The sequence below is a fragment of the Apostichopus japonicus genome, chromosome 9 (assembly GCF_037975245.1).
Source record: "Apostichopus japonicus isolate 1M-3 chromosome 9, ASM3797524v1, whole genome shotgun sequence".
Taxonomy (NCBI): Eukaryota; Metazoa; Echinodermata; class Holothuroidea; order Aspidochirotida; family Stichopodidae; genus Apostichopus; species Apostichopus japonicus.
The window spans coordinates 19388864-19408770 of record NC_092569.1 but is presented as its reverse complement, the minus strand read 5'-3'; the positions used below and the strand labels follow the sequence as shown (position 1 = coordinate 19408770).

The 19907-nt window shown below is 33.6% G+C and overlaps 3 protein-coding genes across 5 annotated transcripts in view; all 3 read right to left on the bottom strand.

The window, feature by feature from the left end:
- Positions 1-6252, bottom strand: part of LOC139973324 (uncharacterized) — a 29841-nt gene extending 23589 nt beyond the window's left edge. Inside the window, exons 1-4 of one of the 3 annotated variants that reach the window (XM_071979931.1) lie at positions 5761-6252; positions 2428-2473; positions 919-1085; positions 169-433 (exon numbers count right to left, since the gene is read on the bottom strand). In XM_071979931.1, the coding sequence (XP_071836032.1) occupies positions 169-433; positions 919-1085; positions 2428-2473; positions 5761-5844 (562 nt within the window). In that variant the 5' untranslated portion in view covers positions 5845-6252. The remainder of the gene's footprint in view (positions 1-168; positions 434-918; positions 1086-2427; positions 2474-5760) is intronic. The other 2 variants (XM_071979932.1, XM_071979930.1) reach the window with 2 other exon arrangements.
- Positions 6253-12127: 5875 nt separating this feature from the next.
- LOC139973331 (fibrinogen-like protein A) lies at positions 12128-15145 on the bottom strand. Its single transcript, XM_071979944.1, has 3 exons — positions 14985-15145; positions 14200-14464; positions 12128-12494 (listed from the first exon to the last, which is right to left on the bottom strand). Exons 1-3 carry the CDS (start codon positions 15006-15008, stop codon positions 12235-12237), a joined length of 549 nt encoding a protein of 182 aa, XP_071836045.1. The 5' UTR covers positions 15009-15145; the 3' UTR covers positions 12128-12234.
- Positions 15146-15149: 4 nt separating this feature from the next.
- Positions 15150-18652, bottom strand: LOC139973928 (microfibril-associated glycoprotein 4-like; the record flags this gene model as incomplete). The annotated part of the gene is made up of 5 exons (XM_071980818.1): positions 15150-15287; positions 15492-15727; positions 16559-16823; positions 17322-17488; positions 18643-18652. Coding segments are annotated over 5 exons (816 nt in total), but the record flags the coding sequence as incomplete, so codon positions are not given.
- Between the last annotated feature and the right edge of the window lie 1255 nt (positions 18653-19907).

Sequence of the window (19907 nt, the reverse complement as noted above, 5' to 3'; positions counted from 1 at the left end):
ATTTAATAGTGAACATTTTAGTCAGCTTGAAATTCGTCATATCCTTTCACATCCTGCATTCTTATTTCCTCATATATATATCGAATATTTTATCGACCAGATAAGACTTATTTGGGACATGAATAAACGTAATATCTGAAAGTTGTTTTTTTTTTAATATATATTTACCTACTGTTCTGTTGGTTATTTCTGCTTTGACGAGCTTGTAGTTGCTGAAGTCATCGCTTATTCGGAATGTGTCATACGTCACATAAAAAGACGAACCATCTGTTGTCGTCAAGTCAATACGGAGTTGATATCTCTTTTGATTGGTTAAGTATGAAAGCCTCTTATTACCGATCCACAATTCACTCGAAAGAAACCCAAATCCTAGCTGATAATCTTCCCAGCTGCGATTAAAATTTATCGTTCCGTCAAACCGACGTTGTATGATCTGCATAACAGAACAAGTAATTTGAACATAATTCATATTAGATATTAAGTTAAATTAAAATTATTAGTAAGGCCAACCATTCATATACGTTTCCAACAATCCTTTTTCTGTATTTTGTGACAAGGCCGATTGTTAACCACTATACAGAGCGATCCCATTTTAAGATCTTTAGAAGTTGACCATCGGGGTGACGAAGTATTTCATATACATATTATGATACATTATGGAAATGATGACAAATGAAACGAGTTCTAGCATAGTTAATAGTAAAATTTTCTTTATAGTTTAGTATAAAACGTATATTGTGATCAACTTAAAATGATTTCTATGAAAAAGTATAAACAAGTACATATGATCATCAAAAAATTCAGAATTAGGGGAACATGAGAGCTAACATTATAAAACATTGCTCAATTAGGTAAAATAAGCTGAATATCCGGCTGATGTCTGGCATCAACGTTCATAATTTAATTTGAACTACGTACCGTCCATCCGCCATCATCTACGGTGTTATCACAGTAGACTTCGAAAGGTTCGGCATAGCCGTCTGGTTTAATGAGATAAACACCACTGGAACTTGTAGATGAACAACGATGCAACACTTCTTGGCAATCTCTTGGATATTCAGGACGTTGATAAAGGAAAAAATAGTCTGTAGAGGAGAACAAGTGGTGATTCTGATATCATGAGAACTCAGTTGTCTTCAAGAATTATCATTAGGTTATCATGTAAATATAGAAGTTCATCCGTGAATCATCCAGATTGTTAACACAAAATGAGTTAATTAGACAATAATATGTTACATCTAGACTTAATGTTAGATTAATATATCAAGAGCAAGGCTGCAATAGTAAGACATGAGTTGCAACAGTACAAGATGAGTTTGAACAGAAAATATGACTTTAACCCGTCATTAGACGCGATATAGAAGCTTATTTATTTAATAACTCAGATGAACGTTTTGCCTTTTTAGTTTATTGATCAATTTTACCAAATCTACCGGTTGTTTTGTAAAATAATATTACAATTGATATGATGAAAGATAGCCTGGTATGCCTTGACATATCTTGAATATTCAGTGATATTTTATAAAACAATAACCTATTGAAAATTTTGTCACGACGACACTTCTCTAAATAGTTGCAGTAACGTTATACAAAATATAAATGGTCAAATTTCAACTAAACGGTAAAATTAAAGCTTAGTGAAAGATATAAAAATAACAGTTTTTAGTATCGGATAAACTATAACAAAAAAAACACAATAACAAAATGAAATGATATTCTGAAAAACATAAAAACATAATCTATTACTAATTTGCTTTTGAACGTTAAACTTAATTCAGACATCACTTCCTTTCCAAGAAAAGTTTATTTCAGGTTTCTCGCTTTTGTACAAAATATAATCTTGGAACTTATGTGACGTAAATGTATGTAAGCTTAAGTATTTGGTACACAAATTGCAACTTATTTACGCAATAAAGAACTTGAATGATAATTTTAAAAGGTCGCTTAGATAATCTACCAGTTTAGCAGTCAAATGTAAATAAACTTTTAAAAAGGTTTTTATATAAAGTGATATAAATACTGATTTAAAAAATGAGCGTTATTACCGACTGATATGTAAGACCACCAAGCATACTATTTCACAACGTACCGTACCATGTGTTGACAAATAAGGAACGGCTTCATTATGCAATTTGTGAAAACATTTCAAATCTATAGTGTTGAAGATTGTTTTCAAACTATCGTTATTTTTTGTCGAAGTGTATTTACTTGCTTCTGACTGAAGGAAGTAATAAGTAGAAGAAATATTTCTCTTCTCATATTACACGAGAGTGAGTGATCATAATAATATTAACAGATGTTGCCGTGACAAATGTTTGGCATGGATTATGAGGTAACAAAATATCATTCAATGAAAAATTGTACGATTAACAGGAGATAGAAAAAATAAGAAAAACGTTAATTAATAGAAAATGAATAAACACTCACTGTGACCTTTTCCTTCAGTCGCTCCTACAAAGAGTTGTTGATTACTCTGAGTAAAAGAGAATCAAAAGCATCATGCATATGTTATTAGCGATAAATATAGTTAACATATTTTGCCCTACATTTTCAATTTTACTTGAATGTCCTTTACTTATTTACAGTTTATTTTCAGTCGTGAACTATGAGGGCATGTGTACGAGATTGAGTCGGCTGTGCCTGTTTCCTGCAAATGGCAAATACCTCCCTATACTTAACTTGATTAATAACAGCAAGGATTGAGGTAAAGCTAGTGTATAGGAGTTGGAATCGAGTTCAGTCATAAATGTTCTAAAAGTCATAAAATGTTGCATGTTGAAATGCGTTGAGATCATTAAACCAATTTAAAAAAAATCTGTTAACTTTTGTTTGCAGAAAATAGTACAATGTGTGGTTTGTGTTGATTTGTGTATATTCCGAAAAAATGTTGAGGGGCAGTCAGAGAGAGTTTATTTTATTAGTATTGCCAAAAATTGATTTATTTTACAGTGAACGGGTTGAAAATGCTTTAAGTGTTCATTGAACTAAGTACACGAGAATAAGCGTGAAAAAAGATAATTTGATCAAAAGTTTCTGTTCTTCAGACATACAATTTCCTTTATGCTGATCATTGTTTAACAGTTTTCATTAAGTTCTTATATTGCTCTCAGGATTTAATAACTGTAGATAATTATCTAAATTTCAGTAATAACAAATTTGAGGCCGATTCGTTTTCAACTGAGATTTGAATATCCTTTGATCTCCCATTGGAAACGTTTCTTCAAATCGTTAATTTACATTCACCTGAAGTTTGACTTGTCAATCTAAAGAACGCCGTTACTACACACACAAAAATCTCGAACTTTAAAAAATAGACCTAGATATGAATTACAGTGTTTCTACATTGTCTTATTTAAATTTGCCGATTTTAAAGATCCGTTTACCTTATACATTAACCAAATGCAAACACAACCACTATGCAGATTTCTCTTTAAATGTTCAGTTTTTTGTTTTGAAGCTATGAATTTAGCCGAAGTCTAGTTCATTGGTGGGGAATTAAGCATCAGATATCGTAAGATACACTCTGACAGTCTTAACACAGAAACTCTTTTAACGCTGTTAGTTGATTGACAACTATCCAAAATAATAGATATTTCTTTACCTTAGAATTTGTAGCTACATATCAACATTAAGCCTTTGTTTCTTTTTTTCGGTTGGATTTGTGAATAAGGTAAAGAGCGTGTGAAGGAAAAGATAATATCACAAATGTGAAAATAGCTTCTACAACGAATCGAATCAGCGATCTTGATACTGTACTAAAGACCGTTTTCTCTACGATTTCGCTTTTAGGCTACCGCCTCTCTGGCTTATTGTTCTTGTTTTATTTAAGGAGGGAGGGGATTAATATTATATTTATTTATTTTGTAGGATACATTATCGTTACAATGAAGAATGATTTGACACTGTAAAGTATGCTTATAGTTATAGTTGTATGCAGGAGTAGTATGAGAAATTTCAGGTGACGCAAATGCAAGTAAAAATATTGAGTAGATCAAAACTGTGCACTTGACAGAAAAAGTTTACAGCGTAAATGTTTAGATAAAGTTGTCCCAATCTTGAAGTTGAAAAATTTAGATCTTAAAAAAAGGTATTTAAGTTGTTTTATATGATTTAATTTGTATAAAATAATTGTAATCTAGATTGATTTGTTTGAGAAATATAGTCACGACTGTTTTAATGTACATATACTATCAGAATTTGCATCATTTTACATTCCTCTGAATTCCTTCTTCTTCTTCTTCATTTTTAATAGTTGTCTATAATATATATAATATACAGCATAGGTTTAGGAACATTTAATTTGAGATTTTGTTAAGCTGATCGTAACTGGTTCAGAAGGAATGCATGCCCGCTAATGATAAAGTAATGCAACATTTTGAGTACAATTTTTTTTTTAATTCCAAACTACGATAATACTGAAGTCAAAGTCGTTTGAAGTTGATGCACTAAATTAAGTTTCGTCTGAGTTTGGTTAGAAGTAAATCTTAAAATTAGTATCATGACAGGCACTTAAAGTTCTCAGAATGGACGAGATGAGATTTTATTTACTCTTAATGTAAAATAGCAGCAGGCTCTAGACAGATGTCTTTGTTTGATCAATCGCAATCAGATTTGATAAATCATTAAAGATCTTTAAATTGACTTCAAAATCCAACAATCAACGCTAAATAATATACTTTAACTTGTATTTAACAGAACTCTAATGAAGATAAAGATATATAATATAGCTTTTAAAATCCTTATGAACAGTCGGTTGATTTAAAAGAATAGAAATTCATTTTTCGAGAATATCAAACAGCACTGAGTTTGCTGGGTTTTTTTTTGCTGTTTTATTGGAGATAGATTGTACAACTGCTTGTTCAACGAGAGCTAGTTTTACATACAATGTTTTAGTAGTACTTAGATTTTTGGAAATCAATTGAAATAGATCTACAAATTGAATCATATGTTACCAGTGTGGACCTTTATTGGGATATGACATCAGAATAGGAACAACACACACAAACTTATTGAGAGAATAAATCTAACTACGGTCTGTATATTGTTTGAAATGACGGTCTGTGACGCGAGTGGAATTTTACAGTCTCTTTTATTATACAGATTATTTTTTAGAATAATCAAGAAAGTTTTCTGAACAATAGTCCTTACAAATGTTAGTTAAAAGTGGGCAACATTTAAATGCCATGTATTTGTAACGTCTAGCTTTTACTTCTGGAATTCCATAAAAAAAAGTAGAAGTGTCTTTGATTTCTCGTGCATGGCCTATATTGAGAGATGACAACTATCTAAAAACTGCCAACAGTAAATACTTTACACTTTTCACTTGACTTTAAATAACAAGTAGTTTTTTTTTTAATTATAGCTTTCATGTCTGGAAATCAATGGAAAAAATATGTATAAAATATATAATGAAAAAATAAAATAAATTACCTATAGTTGGGGATGAAAACTAATACATTTACATTTTAGGAACCCATTTGTTTTTTGTCTGTTTTTTTTAGCAAGCCTGTTAAGAATAGTTAATGAAATTTGTTAAAGTTTAAATCCAACTAAAGGCAGAAAATCTTACAGGATTTAAAATTTACCTCACCGAAGAAAAGTGTGAGTACTATTTTATACATTGTATGTAAAATGATATTTAACATTTTATTTATTGAAATAGGTAAAAATTACCGTTAAATTATTTATACAATAATCACAATTTTATAATAAAATAAATTCCACAAAGTCTGAAATATTAGAATGGAAAAATGTACTCACCTCTCCGTGGAAACAGATTATATTTCTTGACAGGACAAAGAAACAAAATTGTATAAGAAATCGTAGCTTTCTTGGGATCCACATTTTGAAAATAATGGTTTCTGGCTGATTCTTTATGAAACACTGAATCAAAGTAAATCGATGTTAAGCACACTTGGCAGCAGTTTAGCGGGAATAAAGAAAAGTACGGAGGAGCAAGAGAGCATATGTCACCGGCAAGAATGGAATTTGTCATCTTGTGACCTTCATTTAGGGTCATTTGCATGTAATTAAAGATGGTTACAGAAAGCTACAGTATAATGGTTTGTTCAATTCCATTGTATAAACACGAGGAAAATATTACCCGGATCTTATAACGAGTAACTACAAATATAATAACAATAATAATAATGATTTTTGATGTGCCTGTACATGCGTCACGCTCTCTATCAATTGCACGTCATATTGAACTGTTTCGTGACGATGACATGGTCGGATTCTTCCCCCACTGTTTTTAGAAAACTCCGACTGAACGGTTATTTTAGTCAGCATGTCCCTCTTCAAATATCTTGTCGTGAGCAAACACTAACATGTATTAAGACGACATGGTTTTGTGTGGGGGGGTGAAATAGGGAGGGGACACGGGTGGTCAAATTCTGTGCACACTGAATCTAGAAATCTCCGACTGAACTATGTCCCCCTCCCTCACCCACTTGTGTACGTCACTAGTATTTAAACGTAGCATCTCCCCTTCGGTGTTTCACATGAGCCCAGTTTGTATGTCTGATAGGAGGGGCGGAAGGCGGTGTCTCCGATATCATAAAGTCTTCTCTGAAGTATAAATCCTAAGCTTCTCTCAATACAGGGGCAATGGAGGGGCAATGGAGGGCAATGGTGTGAAAAATTGAGCTGGGGACCATCTCAGATCGTCAGCCGGGGAAGAATGTTTTTTTTTTTTAATTTTATAACAATCTCATACAGAGTATCAATAAAAATGCGTTTTGGGATACCTATTTGGACCACATTTATGGTATATGCCTCAGACAATTTCACATCTAAATTTAAAATAAATCTGGGTTCTATGACCCCATATCCCCTAAATTGATATAAAACGGTTTCAATGACTTGTAGTTACTCCCTCCATCACAAACACATTGGTACGTCTGGTGACGGTGGAGGCTCCTACCTAAATCAGTAAAAAATCAGTCAAATAAATTGTAAATCATTACATTTTATTAGCACAATGTTTTTTTTAGAGCTTCGTCATAGACCTACATTATATAGACCTATATAAATGTAGTTATGCCTCAGAATGAACCATTTTTTAGAATTCTTCTAGGGTTTGAAGGAGCAAGACACCACTACGTGCCCCCTCCCCCTAGATTCAGGTGACTACCTCTATCAGTGGAGGGGGGGTCATTTGAGTTCATTATTACTTTTTATCAGCACAACCTTTCGTTTACAGTGCTACTTCTAATTTACCTGGATTTTATAACGAATAACTACAATTATAATATGATGCTTCTTGATGTTTCTGTACATGCGTCACGTTTTCTGCCAATTGCACGTCAGATTGAACTGTTACGTCGAAGTTAGAAAGTAAAAATATTCCCAGGTAATTTTTGAAAGATGAAACTGAACATATTTGTCGACATGTTCCTATTCAAATATCTTTTTCGTGAGTAAACGTTACGATGTATTAGATGAAACGCTTTCATGTCAGGTTGAAATGTGCCTTTTGACGTCTATACCTAAAAACAGAAAGTGGGGAGGACCTCCAGACCCCCCCCCCTCTACGTAGGAGTCATTTTCAATGACCCCAGGGCAGTCCTCCTCCTTTATGAAATTATTTGTTCGCCTTTGGACTTTCCATAAAAGTTCAGATTTATAAATCAGTCGGAATTTTGCCCCCCCCCCCCTTCACCTTTAAAGTCCAGCATAATACGTCCCTGGAGAATGGGATCCATATATGGTAATAGTTAAAACATTATTATATATAATTCATTTAAATTTTACTGAATTCAAAGAGTATATCAAAAGTAGACTTGTCTGTTTACTCTAAATTCTAAAAGGTAAAGGGCAAGTGTCATACTGTGCTACATTTAGTAACAACAGAAAGGGTATGCAACATAAATACTGAAAATCATTAAGCAACGATTTACAATAATGATCAAAATTTCACATCAGGGCTTTGCAAAACTTACAGGGGGATATATATACCAAAAATGAACCATATGTTAATGACTTAAAATCGAAAAGAAGAAATCATGGCTGGTTCATTCTTTACCACAACAACAACAACAACAACAACAACAAACCGTATCTACAGTCTGATAAATGTCAAGATAGTAGAATAAACATTTTTCGATCATTTTATCTTCAGGTTATGTAAAGAACTAACCATGGCACAAGCTTTCTTTAAAATGAGCTAACTATATCTTGTGCCTGATAAGTTCAAGTATATATATTAAACTTGATTTCCAAACATTTATAGTTTCAGATTAAGTGTATTTTTTTTTAATCATGTGTTGCTTCAGGTTATGTTCCATAACTGAAATACTCAACAAAAAGTGATATAATTACGTGTAGTATTTTTTACCGGAAAGACGATCGGGTTGCTTGATACATCTCAGATGTACATAGTACATGCGTACACTACAATGATTGCATACTTTATCTGATACGACTTCTGAAACGATAGTCGCAACAGTTCTTGTGTACTTCCTCCATAAACCAGGGACTTTGATCAATAGTTAGATATAGGAAGGTCCACAAACTATTACACTATAAACGGTTTATATAGATACGCAGTAGACCGACAGACAGATATAGATGGTGTACATCAATTAATCGTTCCATTGAATAACACACTAAACTAGTCACTTTCAAGGCCTCAAAACATAGATAGAAGTTTTAAACTAACATATCCTACCAACCATACATGATAGCTGATTTCTCTGTAATGTCTTTGATTATAATCACAACAAACATCAACAGAAACGAAACGTATGAACATGTATTCTGATAGTACTGTAAATGTAAATACTGCCATCTATTTGTATGTAAACAGAGGCATCTCACAAGGAGTAATATCAACATAGAACTAAATACTTTCTAAAAAAGTTTATATCACCTTCAATCCTACTTATTTTCACAACCATCTGTTTTAAATTGTGCTTTCACATTAAGGCAGAAAAAGCAATGATGATACCTGACAATGATTATGATAACAAAGCACAAATTAGGTCATTTTAGCTATTCCATTTCCAACCGTTAACCAACCGATAGGAGTCAATCTTTTACGTATCTGAGATGCGTTTGTGAGAGCTAAAGTAATTCAAGGCATACAGCCTGTCTGATATCTTAATGACAGTTATTTCAGAATTTTAATATTTGATCAAAATCCTGGCATTAAATCAAATTAACTTGCACTTACCATTTTTTCAGTAAGCTAATTTTGTGTTACATTATGTGTGAGAGATGCCTCGTGACGATATAGGCTGGTTTATTCAACATCTACTCAGGACTGACGACAGCAACATGTATTGTTTATTACACAACAAAGATCTTCTCAGCATTTTGTCTTAGAGTTTGTGCTGCATTATGTTCCCTCTAGAGGAATCGTAATGCACACCTCACAGTCTCGGCGTAATGGGACTGAGGTTGACAGTGGATCAGTTGGTTCGGTTCGTTGTTTTGTTTTCGTAGCCAGGTTCTTTCCTGGTTGACTTTTCTTAAAATGTTTAGACAAAAAACAATGTTAACTTACAGAATGTCGAATATTTGCTGATATGTATTATTATATATAAATATATATATATATATTAATATATATATATATTTATATATATATATATGTATATATATATATATATATATATAAGGAGGAAAGGGGCACGAGGGGAGGGAAAAGAGGGAGATCAGGAGGGTATACTATCTTTTTGTCACATTTTGTCGGAAAATGGGATTCTGAAGGGTGCCTTACTAAAAGTTGTAGCAGAATTTGTAACTGAAACGGGTAGGCATTAGAGGAGGGACTTCTTAGTGTGACACAATCAAATAAAGTGGACTTACCATTTTGGGGATAGAGGTCGAGAAGTGATGTGCCATAGTGATGCGTGTGCGAGATTTTATGTGCCTGTGTACCACGTAGTCTGCTTCTCCTTAACCTAAAGCCGATTAATTTAAAACTTATTGGAGGTGGGCATGTCTTGTTGTACCTTCGTCAGGGCAATGGTAATATACAAAATAATCATGTGATTTGGGGGAATTCTGTAAAATGCTTTGATAGATCAAACTTAAAACGTTTAACTCGTACTTATTAATGTAAAACACCATAATAGTGATGCAATCGGTATAGGTCACCATATATTGGCCAGACTTTTTTCAAACACAACTTGCTCAGGCCGATGGACGTCAAATCATCGAGTGGTGTGTACTTCCTGTGCATAACCAATGTTGAGGCTGCTATAGCTAACTTACGTTATAGGGTCATAACGTCAAAGATAATTAATGCCGTACAATTGTTTGATCACTACGTTTTATAATAGGTTCAATATTTTAGATTCAGCATTTGAAAACCCCATTTCCATTACAGAAAATAAATATTGTAATATTGTAATATATTGGATAAAACCCATTAATAACTGATGCACAAAGATCCCTTAGTTAGATGATATCAATCTGCCAGCCTTGTGGCTGGGGAAACCTCTCCCAAACGAGAAAAAGAATGATAGATAATGATGGTTTAGTCGGTGTCTTCTTTAACGCTGCATAGTGATCAAGTCAGTGCTGTAATCATTATTCTTACCAATCCCTGTTGATTTACACACTGGTTTGAACTATCTATCTACTTATAACAATTACTATGTAAATATTCGTAACTTCAAGAGTTACAAGGTTTATATGGGTTGACAAAGTTAGGCGTCCTCAAATTTCACGTTATATCTTAGTTTACCAATCTTAGTTAAAATAATTACTCTTTATTGAGGGATAACATAGTATAACAGATTTGGTTTTCATGTATCATTGTAATCTGTCTGCATGCATACACACTTGTCGAATATGTGTGGTAAATGAAAGGAAGCTTACGTATATGGAGTGTGCCGTGAAAGTGATTCTGTGTGAAATGGATCTCTAAATGTATATTTATCGTCCACCTCTCCTTGATACGATTTCGTGCAATATCTTGCAGTTAGTTATTCCGAGGATGTTGAATTTGTATTTCGTGATATAAACGTAGGCCAACTACTCATTCGGCATTCGGCATGTGCATGTGAAACTGTTTCAGCATTTCAGATATTACATAATGATTCTGTAATGAAAATGTAGACAGACCACATGAAAATCATTGGCGCAATTGGAGTTGTCTGTGTGTGAACATGGGGGGGGGGGCGGGGTAAGGCTGTAGGGTGTCATGTTTCCATCTTCAGCGTCAATCGAGAGCATGTCGATCCGTAGACAGTGTTCGGATTTATGGGGGTGTCAGAAATGTTGGCTAATATAAGTTTGGTCCCCTTCCCCTTTGGGATTATTTTGGTTGGTAAAGGTGACTTAAAGATATAAAGTACAAGTCGGTATTCTGTAGTGGTTGGCCTCCATGTCCACCATATCTAATTAAGCAGTAGAACCCTGGTCGAATTGGATGGTGTGAATCTCAGTCGGGGCTTTCTTTCTTGAATTCGGTCGAGTAAACATAAGACCACATTACCGGGGCCCAGGACTCCCGTCCCAAAATTTCATGCCTCAGTCGAATGAAATTAGTAACGAACGTAGGTCGATGATTCAAACTGAGTTTATGTACGCAGTACATAATTATGATTTTGGATTCATTTTTATGCTGAACGGATGTCATTGTAGATTCTCAACAACAGGAGTGTAGGCCTATAGCAATATCATTAGTTAAACGAAGGCGATATCCGATTTATGTACATTGTGTACAAATAAACATGTTTAAAAAAACACAGAAACAAGTGGTATTTCTTCATTCTGAAACGCACTCGCTGAAAACATTTTATCGTTAGGCGTTTTTGTTAAACACATGATCGGGTACGGCTATTTAAGAAAATATGTTATGGTTAGGCTTATTTGAATACATGTAAAATTCTGCAAACCACAAGCTCTGAAAAGTCTCGCCATGTTTGCTTGAATATCATGGCTTTACGTTTATTATGTAAACTAACAACTGTCTCTTTTTCATTTCTGCGTTTCGAAAATTAACAGAACTCAAAAGTTGAAACATTGGAAAGCTTGAAGGTTGGGGGGGGGGGGTGAAACCATAGTGAATAGTTGTCAATCATTTGCATTGGATGGGATTTCTGTCTCACTTTACACTAAACTAAAAAGAAAAGAAAATGAGTCAGTATATTGTGTAACATAACTATTAATAAAAGCATTGTCATGACGATACACAAAACATAGAACCAACACATCAATATATTTTAACTGTTGTTAACTGTTCTTGTGTTAGAGTTCCATGCACTGCGTTGTGGGTCTTTATGGTTCTTCATCGATTGCGCGAACTTTCATCTCTGTAAATTTAATGTAATTATAAACTGGAAGGGTATACCAATAAAATTCATAACTATCATAGGGACTGTTTAGAGATGAATCATAATAATCACAGTACCACCATGCACCCTCCCAATAACTGGCTAAGTTGTTACATTCAGGGCTAAGATAACTGTAATCGAAGTCATCGTTATCGTTGTCTCGAGCAGTGAACGGTTTGTCATCATGGTAGGTCAGCGAATCACCTGTTGAATAAAAACAAAAGAAGAAGAAACAGAAAGAAATTTAAAAATTTAGTTCATTGCATCGATTCAGTATACTTAGCAAAATGTTATTCCAATAATTAGATATTGACACTTACATGTGGTTTTGATTAACTTGTGCTAAACTAAACGTCGTGTATTGTCTATGATCATTACAAATGAAAATAAATAGAAGGCGAAGAGGGAAGGGAAAGGGGTTATCAACTATTATGTTTGGCTTATTATGTTGTTATTGAACTAGTATTATTATTGTAAAAGCGTTAAGTTTGTTTTTGTTTTTTTGTAACGAATTTTCTTTCATGATGATATCAATAAAAAATAAAAAAAAATCCCACATGGTCGAAGTATGCGTTACTTTCGTCGTAACATACATAAGTGCCGCAAGAGTTCGCCGATCTGGCCGTTTGTGAATTAAAAGAAGTTCATTCATGTGTCCTCATTTTGAATAACTTTGTTTTGTCATCCTTACATCTGATTTTATTTTTATATATAAGTTTTCAAAACTGGAGTAGAGGACAATTGTCATGCAGAACAGTTCTTTTTCAGTGTAACATTACAAGAGATCCGGCTTTCCTTTACAAGAACAGCTACGGTGTATTTGGTTTACTGTTGCTATGTAATAGTTAAGAATATATTTAATTGATGCTGTCAGCTGTTGAAGCTCCGCTTTTTTTTACATGACCTACAATGATATTTTATGACGTAGCTGTTCTAGGCGAGCACGCATGTCGACTGCAGCTGTTTTGTATTCGAACGAGAATAATCTCATCATCGTTACTTTTATCGAGCATGCTGGCGGTATGAATAAATGTGATATCTTTGCTTACAGCACTTATCGCTGACAACAATTTGATAGAAGAAGGAGTAAATAAATCAATCAATAGAGATCAACTTTAACGAATCGTTCATATCTAGAATTGTTAGCCTACCACTTAAAACAACTCCAATTGTCAAGATCTGTTATCGTACCCTCTAAACACGAGCTACTCGGGAGTCCAGCACCGTACAATGATACAATATGCATATTTAAGTTTGTGCTTGTGCGCACGCGTGTGTGTCTGTACGTGTGCATAAAGATTTGCGTAGGGTACATCATCATCTTACCCTGTGATATTTCCATATTTTCCTTTTGAGTATGGATTTGTAATATTTGGTCGTTACATTACATGTCTGATAACATTAACAATTACTGCTAGTATTCGGTCTATCTTGTCGAATATAAATTACTGATCTTTTCCCTATGTATGTGCCTTATGCAAAGAAGTATAAACATAATTAGGTACTGTATGATATGGCGGGATTATATGATACTAACTGAAGTGTCTTGATTTTGAGTGTTCGTAGGTCCAAAGGTCCAGCTATTTGTCCAGAGATTTCTACCTACTAGATATATGCACCTTCCTTGGATCAACAAACTATTACCACAGTAAGTCACCAGGATCTGCCGTCGAATCATCAGCAAAGACAAAACATTGTGTATAAACAAGTAAGTGATTGGATAGTGCATTATATCATACAAATAGTACTACATACTTCGTTCTTAAATAAACAATATATATTATGTCAAACTGACAAAAAAAAAATAACATGATAGGATTGATAATTCGGGAGATATAAGCATGATATATGATGTCAAACTGACGAAAATAACAGGAAATGATTGATAATTCGGCAGAAATTAACCTACCTGCATCTCCGTCAGAATAATCTCCAACATCTAGCCTGAAGTTATCGTTCTCGTCACTGATACGAAATAAATCGTATTTGGCGTAGTAAGGGGCGCCGTAACGGCCAACTAAGTCGATCCGAAGTTCATACTGTCTTTGGTTCGTCAAGCTATATATCTTTTCATTTCCGAGCCAAAAGTTCCGACTTCGATTACCAAAGCCAATCTTGTAGTCATCCCAATAAAGATAAAAGTCTTGTGAATCATCAACGCGACGCTGGAGTACCTAAAACAATCAACGTAAATATTTAGTTCTTAAGGAACATACATGTATTACATCATTACAGTCATTTAGAAGTGGTTCTCACCACCAATATTTTGATGCCATAACTATTGCCCGTTAATATAAAAATTACACAAAAAAAATCAACCCTTATCCAAAGAACAACCAATATGTAAAGTTTCATGAAGTTTCTACTAATAAATTCCTGAAATTACTAACACAACATAGAGAATGCTTCCTCTTAGGGAATGCGCTCCTAGTGGCAATAAATTAGGCATTCAACTTTCTCCGTCTAAAGGGCAGCCTAATCCCGTGTTCTACATACCGCAACGTTGTTTAAACTAGCTTACGGGTATCAAATCGAACATCATATTCACAATCCAAACTAGCTTTTATGTATTTTGAACGTCCGTTATGAGGGATTGGGCTCTGGTGGGTCGTGGTTTGGTATTCATGGATGACTTGTGTGTCGTCTACCTAAAAGCTTGCGGATCACTGGCTTAAGAAAAACCGTCACACTTACCGTCCAGCCTCCCCCGTCAGACATATTACAGTAAACTTCAAACGGAGAGTCAGGCCAAATGGTGGGTTTGATTTCATAAACGCCACTTGTTCTCTCGCCATTGTTGTACAGTTCTTTACAGTCAGAAGGGACTGTGCCGCCTGTAGGCCTACACTGTGTGCCGTCTCAGTAACATTGTAACAGACCGTTCCTTTCTTCACAATCTGCGTTAGAATCGCATTGATAACTATCGTCACACGAAAGATGATTATTCGTACAAGAACATTTCTTGTCACAGTTTGGAGAGACGTAAATTCCTCCTTCCTGGAGAGTAGAAAATCGTTACACGTATCATAAGTAACTTGAGGGATTTGAAAAGGTTTCTTCAAGTAGTGATAATATGAAATACTGCAAACACGCACAAGATATATCAGTTTTCCTAACTTTACTGGCAAAAGTGTGTATATCCAAAGTTGAAATTGTTACACTGTTGGTAATAGATATCACAATCTGAAATGAAATACTTACTATTAACAATACACCTTTCTCTCCATCTGTTTCACTTTCGATGTAACATCCGCAGTCCTCTATTCTAATGCAGTTATCACCGTTCATCAAAAATCCTTCAGAACAGACACACGAATGAGATCCTTTGCAGGAGGTATTGACACAACTATCAGGATCTGCACAGGTAGCCTCGCAAAGTTGGCACTCATTGTAGATTTTATTTGTTGGACACCACTCGATGTAGTTATTTGCATAGCCTAACAGAATAAGAAAAAAATACTTAAAAATTAGCTATTCATATTATGAACTTTTTAACGAAAAATAACGAATTTTGTTAAATAGAGGGTTAGAACTTCAAGCAGTGGTTTGGTGTTTGGTTGACAATTTCTGTAAATTACGGAATATGTTCCGAGTCTGAGTTTTTATACTCCACAACCTCACCATTTTGTATAAAAGTATTAACACGCAAGAAGGAACTGTGACATTTCAAGATCGTTCTAGTTGTTGCGAAAATATTTCGTAAACTGAATAGGTTAGAGGGCCTGGCTTATCAACCATAGCTAGATCTTCGTCAGAGACAAGCTGAAACGAAGACAATTTTTTAATTTGAAAATTCAAACTAACTTTCAACAAGTCAGTTGGACAGGCAGTTGGCTAAATTAGACAAAACACAATGAATAGAGCAAAAATAGAATGAATAGATTAGATGAAGATTAAGCTTAGGAGATTATATAGCTGTAGACATAGGTTGTATATACAGAAGGGTGTAACTATGGGAGTTAATTAGTAAGTTCAATTTAGTTCATTGTGTTAATTTTTTTCTTCACATAATTCACAACAAAAACAGTGTAGTAGAAACAGGAATTAAGGTGAAGGGAAGTAAACAAAACAAAAAACTTATAAGCTTCAATATTGATAAAGGTATCATCACACTCCTTAATCGTGACAATTTTAGTTAGCTTGAAATTCGTGATATCCTTCGAAATCCTGCATCCTTATTTCTTCATATATATCGAATCTTCTATCGACCAGATAAGACTTATTTGAGACATTAATACACGTATCTGAAAGGTTTTCTATATATTTACCTACTGTTCCACTGGTTATATCTGCTTTGACGAGCTTGTAGTTGCTGAAGTCATCGCTTATTCGGAATGTGTCATACGTCACATAAAAAGACGAACCATCTGTTGTCGTCAAGTCAATACGGAGTTGATATCTCTTTTGATTGGTTAAGTATGAAAGCCTCTTATTACCAATCCATAATTCACTCGAAAGAAAACCAAATCCTAGCTGATAATCTTCCCAGCTGCGATTAAAACGTATCGATCCATCAAACCGACGTTGTATGATCTGCATGAAACAACAAATAATTTTAACATAATTCATAGGAGATACTAAGTTAAATTAGAATTATTAATAAAGCTTACCATTCATTAACTTTTTTCCCTTTTTCCTTTATTTTGTGACATAAAGTTTAAATTCAAGGCTGATTGTGAACCACTGCAGAAGCAATCCCATTTGAAGATCTTAAAAAGCTGACAACCGGAGCGAAGAAGTATTTCATATACAAATTATGATACATTATGGAAAGGATGACAAATAAAACGAGTTCTAGCATGGTAAATTGTACATTTTTTTTTGTATTTCAGTAGGAAATGTATATTGTAATCAACTTAACATGAGTTTTATGAAGAAAGTATAAAAAAGTAAACATGATGATAAAATTATTTAAAGGATTAGGAGAACATGAGAGCTAATAATACACAACTTTGCTCATTTAGGTGAAATTAGCTGAATATCCGACTGATGTTTGGCATCAACATTCATAATACATTTTGAACTACGTACCGTCCATCCGCCATCATCTACGGTGTTATCACAGTAGACTTCGAAAGGTTCGGCATAGCCGTCTGGTTTAATGAGATAAACACCACTGGAACTTGTAGATGAACAACGATGCAACACTTCGTGACAATCTCTTGGGTATTCAGGACGTTGATAAAGGAAAAAATAGTCTGTCAAAGGAGAACAAGTGGTGATTCTGATATCATGAGAACTCAGTTGTCTTCAAGATGTATTATTAGGTTATCATATAAAGATAGAAGTTTATCCGTGAATCAGCCAGATTATGAAAACAAAAAGGAGTTTAATTAAACAATCAAATGTTTCATCTCGACATAATGCTAGAAATGCCAAAATAATAATAATACAATTGATATAAGTAAAGATAGCCTGGTATGCCTTCTCTAATCTTGAATATTCAGTGATATGTTATGAATGAAACACAAATTACTGAAAATTTCGTCACAAAGACACTTCTCTAAATAGTTGCAGTAACGTTATACCAATAATAAATGGTCAAATTTGGACTAATCGTAAAATTCAAGCTTAGTGAAAGTTATGAAAATCAAAGTTTTTAGTATCGGATAAACTATAAAAAAAAAACAATAACAAAATGAAAGGATATCCTGAAAAACATAACAACATAATATATTACTAATTTGCTTTTGAAATTTAAACTCAATTCAGACATCACTTCCTTTCCAAGAAAAGTTTACTTCAGGTTTCTTACTTTTGTACAGAATATAATCTTGGAACATATATGACAGAAATGTGAAAGCTTAATATTTGGTACACAAATTTATATACCCGATTAAAAAAAACTTGAATGATAATTTCGCAAGGTTGCTTAGATAATCTGCAAGTTTAGCAATCAAATGTAAATAACCTTTTAAATAGTTTTTAAATAAAGTGATAAAAAACTGCTATAAAAATGGGCGCATTCATCGACAAATATTTAACACATCCTTTACTAATTCACAACGTAAACCGTATAATATGTTGACAAATAATTAAAGGCTTTATCATGCAATATGTGTACAAAGTTCAGATATATAGTGTCGAAGATTTGTAAAAAAAACTATCGTTATTTCTTATGCCGAAATGTGATACTTGCTTGTGACTGAAGGAAGTAATAAGTAGAAGAAATATTTCTCTTCTAATATTACACGAGAGTTAGTGATCATAATAATATTAACGGATGTTGCCGTGACAAATGTTTGGCATGGATTATGAGGAATGAAAATATCAATCAATGAGAAATTGTACGATAACAGGAGATTGAAAAATAAGAAAAACGTTAATTAATAGAAAATGAATAAACACTCACTGTGAACTTTTTCAGTCGCTCCTACGAAGAGTTGTTGATTACTCTGAGTAAAAGAAAATCAAAAGCATCATACATATGTTATCAGCAATAAATATAGTTAACATATTTTCCCCTACATTTTCAATTTGTCGTTAACTTATTTACAGTTTATGTTCAGTCGTGAACTATGAAGGCATATGTACGAGATTGAGTCGGCTGTGCCCATTTCCTGCAAATGGCGAATACTTCCCTATACTTTACTTGAGTAATAACAGCGAGGATTGAGGTAAAGCTAGTGTATTAGGAGTTGGAATCGAGTTCAGTCATAAATGTTCTAAAATTCATAAAATGTTGCATGTTGAAATGCATTGGGATCATGAAGCCAAGTAAACAGAAATTCTGTTAACTTTTTCAGAAAATAGTACAATGAATGGTTTGTGTTGATTTTTGTATATTCCGAAAAATGTTGAAGGCGAGTCAGAGAGAGTTTTTTTTATCATTATTCTTGAAAAAAATTGATACATTTTACAGTGAATAGTTTAAGATTCGCTTTAAGTATTTCATTGAACTAAGTACACAAAAATAACGAGAATTTTTGTTATCAATATACCATAGTTTCAGTTCTTCAGACATATAATTTTTTTTTTACTGATCAGTGTTTAACAGCTTTCATTAAGTGCTTATATTGCTCTCAAGGATTAATAACTGTAGAGAATTATCCAAATTTCAATAATGACAAATTAAGAGTGCGGATTCGCTTTCAACTAAGACTTGCGTTTCCTTTGATCACCCATTGGAAACGTTACTTTAATGCAATGAAGTTTACTTTTCAATCTAAAGAACGCCGTTACAACACACAAATAAACTCTTGTACTCATTATCTCGAACCGTTAAAATTAGACCTAGATATGAATTACAGTGTTTCTACGTTGTCTTTTTAAATTTGCCGATTATAAAGAACCGTTAACCTTATACATTAACCAAATGCAAACGCAACCGCTAGACAGATTTCTCTTCAAGTTTGTGTTTTGAAGCAATGAATTAAGCCGAGGTCTACTGCTTTGATGGGAGAATTAAGCATCAATTATCGTAAGATACACTCTAACAGTCTTAACACAGAAACTCTTTTAACGCTGTTAGTTCATTGACAACTATCTAAATAATATATAGTTCTTAACCTTATAATTTATAGCTACATAGCATCTTTAAGCGTTTGTTTCTTGTTCGGTTGGATTTAGAAATAAGGTAAAGAGCGTCTGTAGATAAAGATACTCTTACCAATGTGA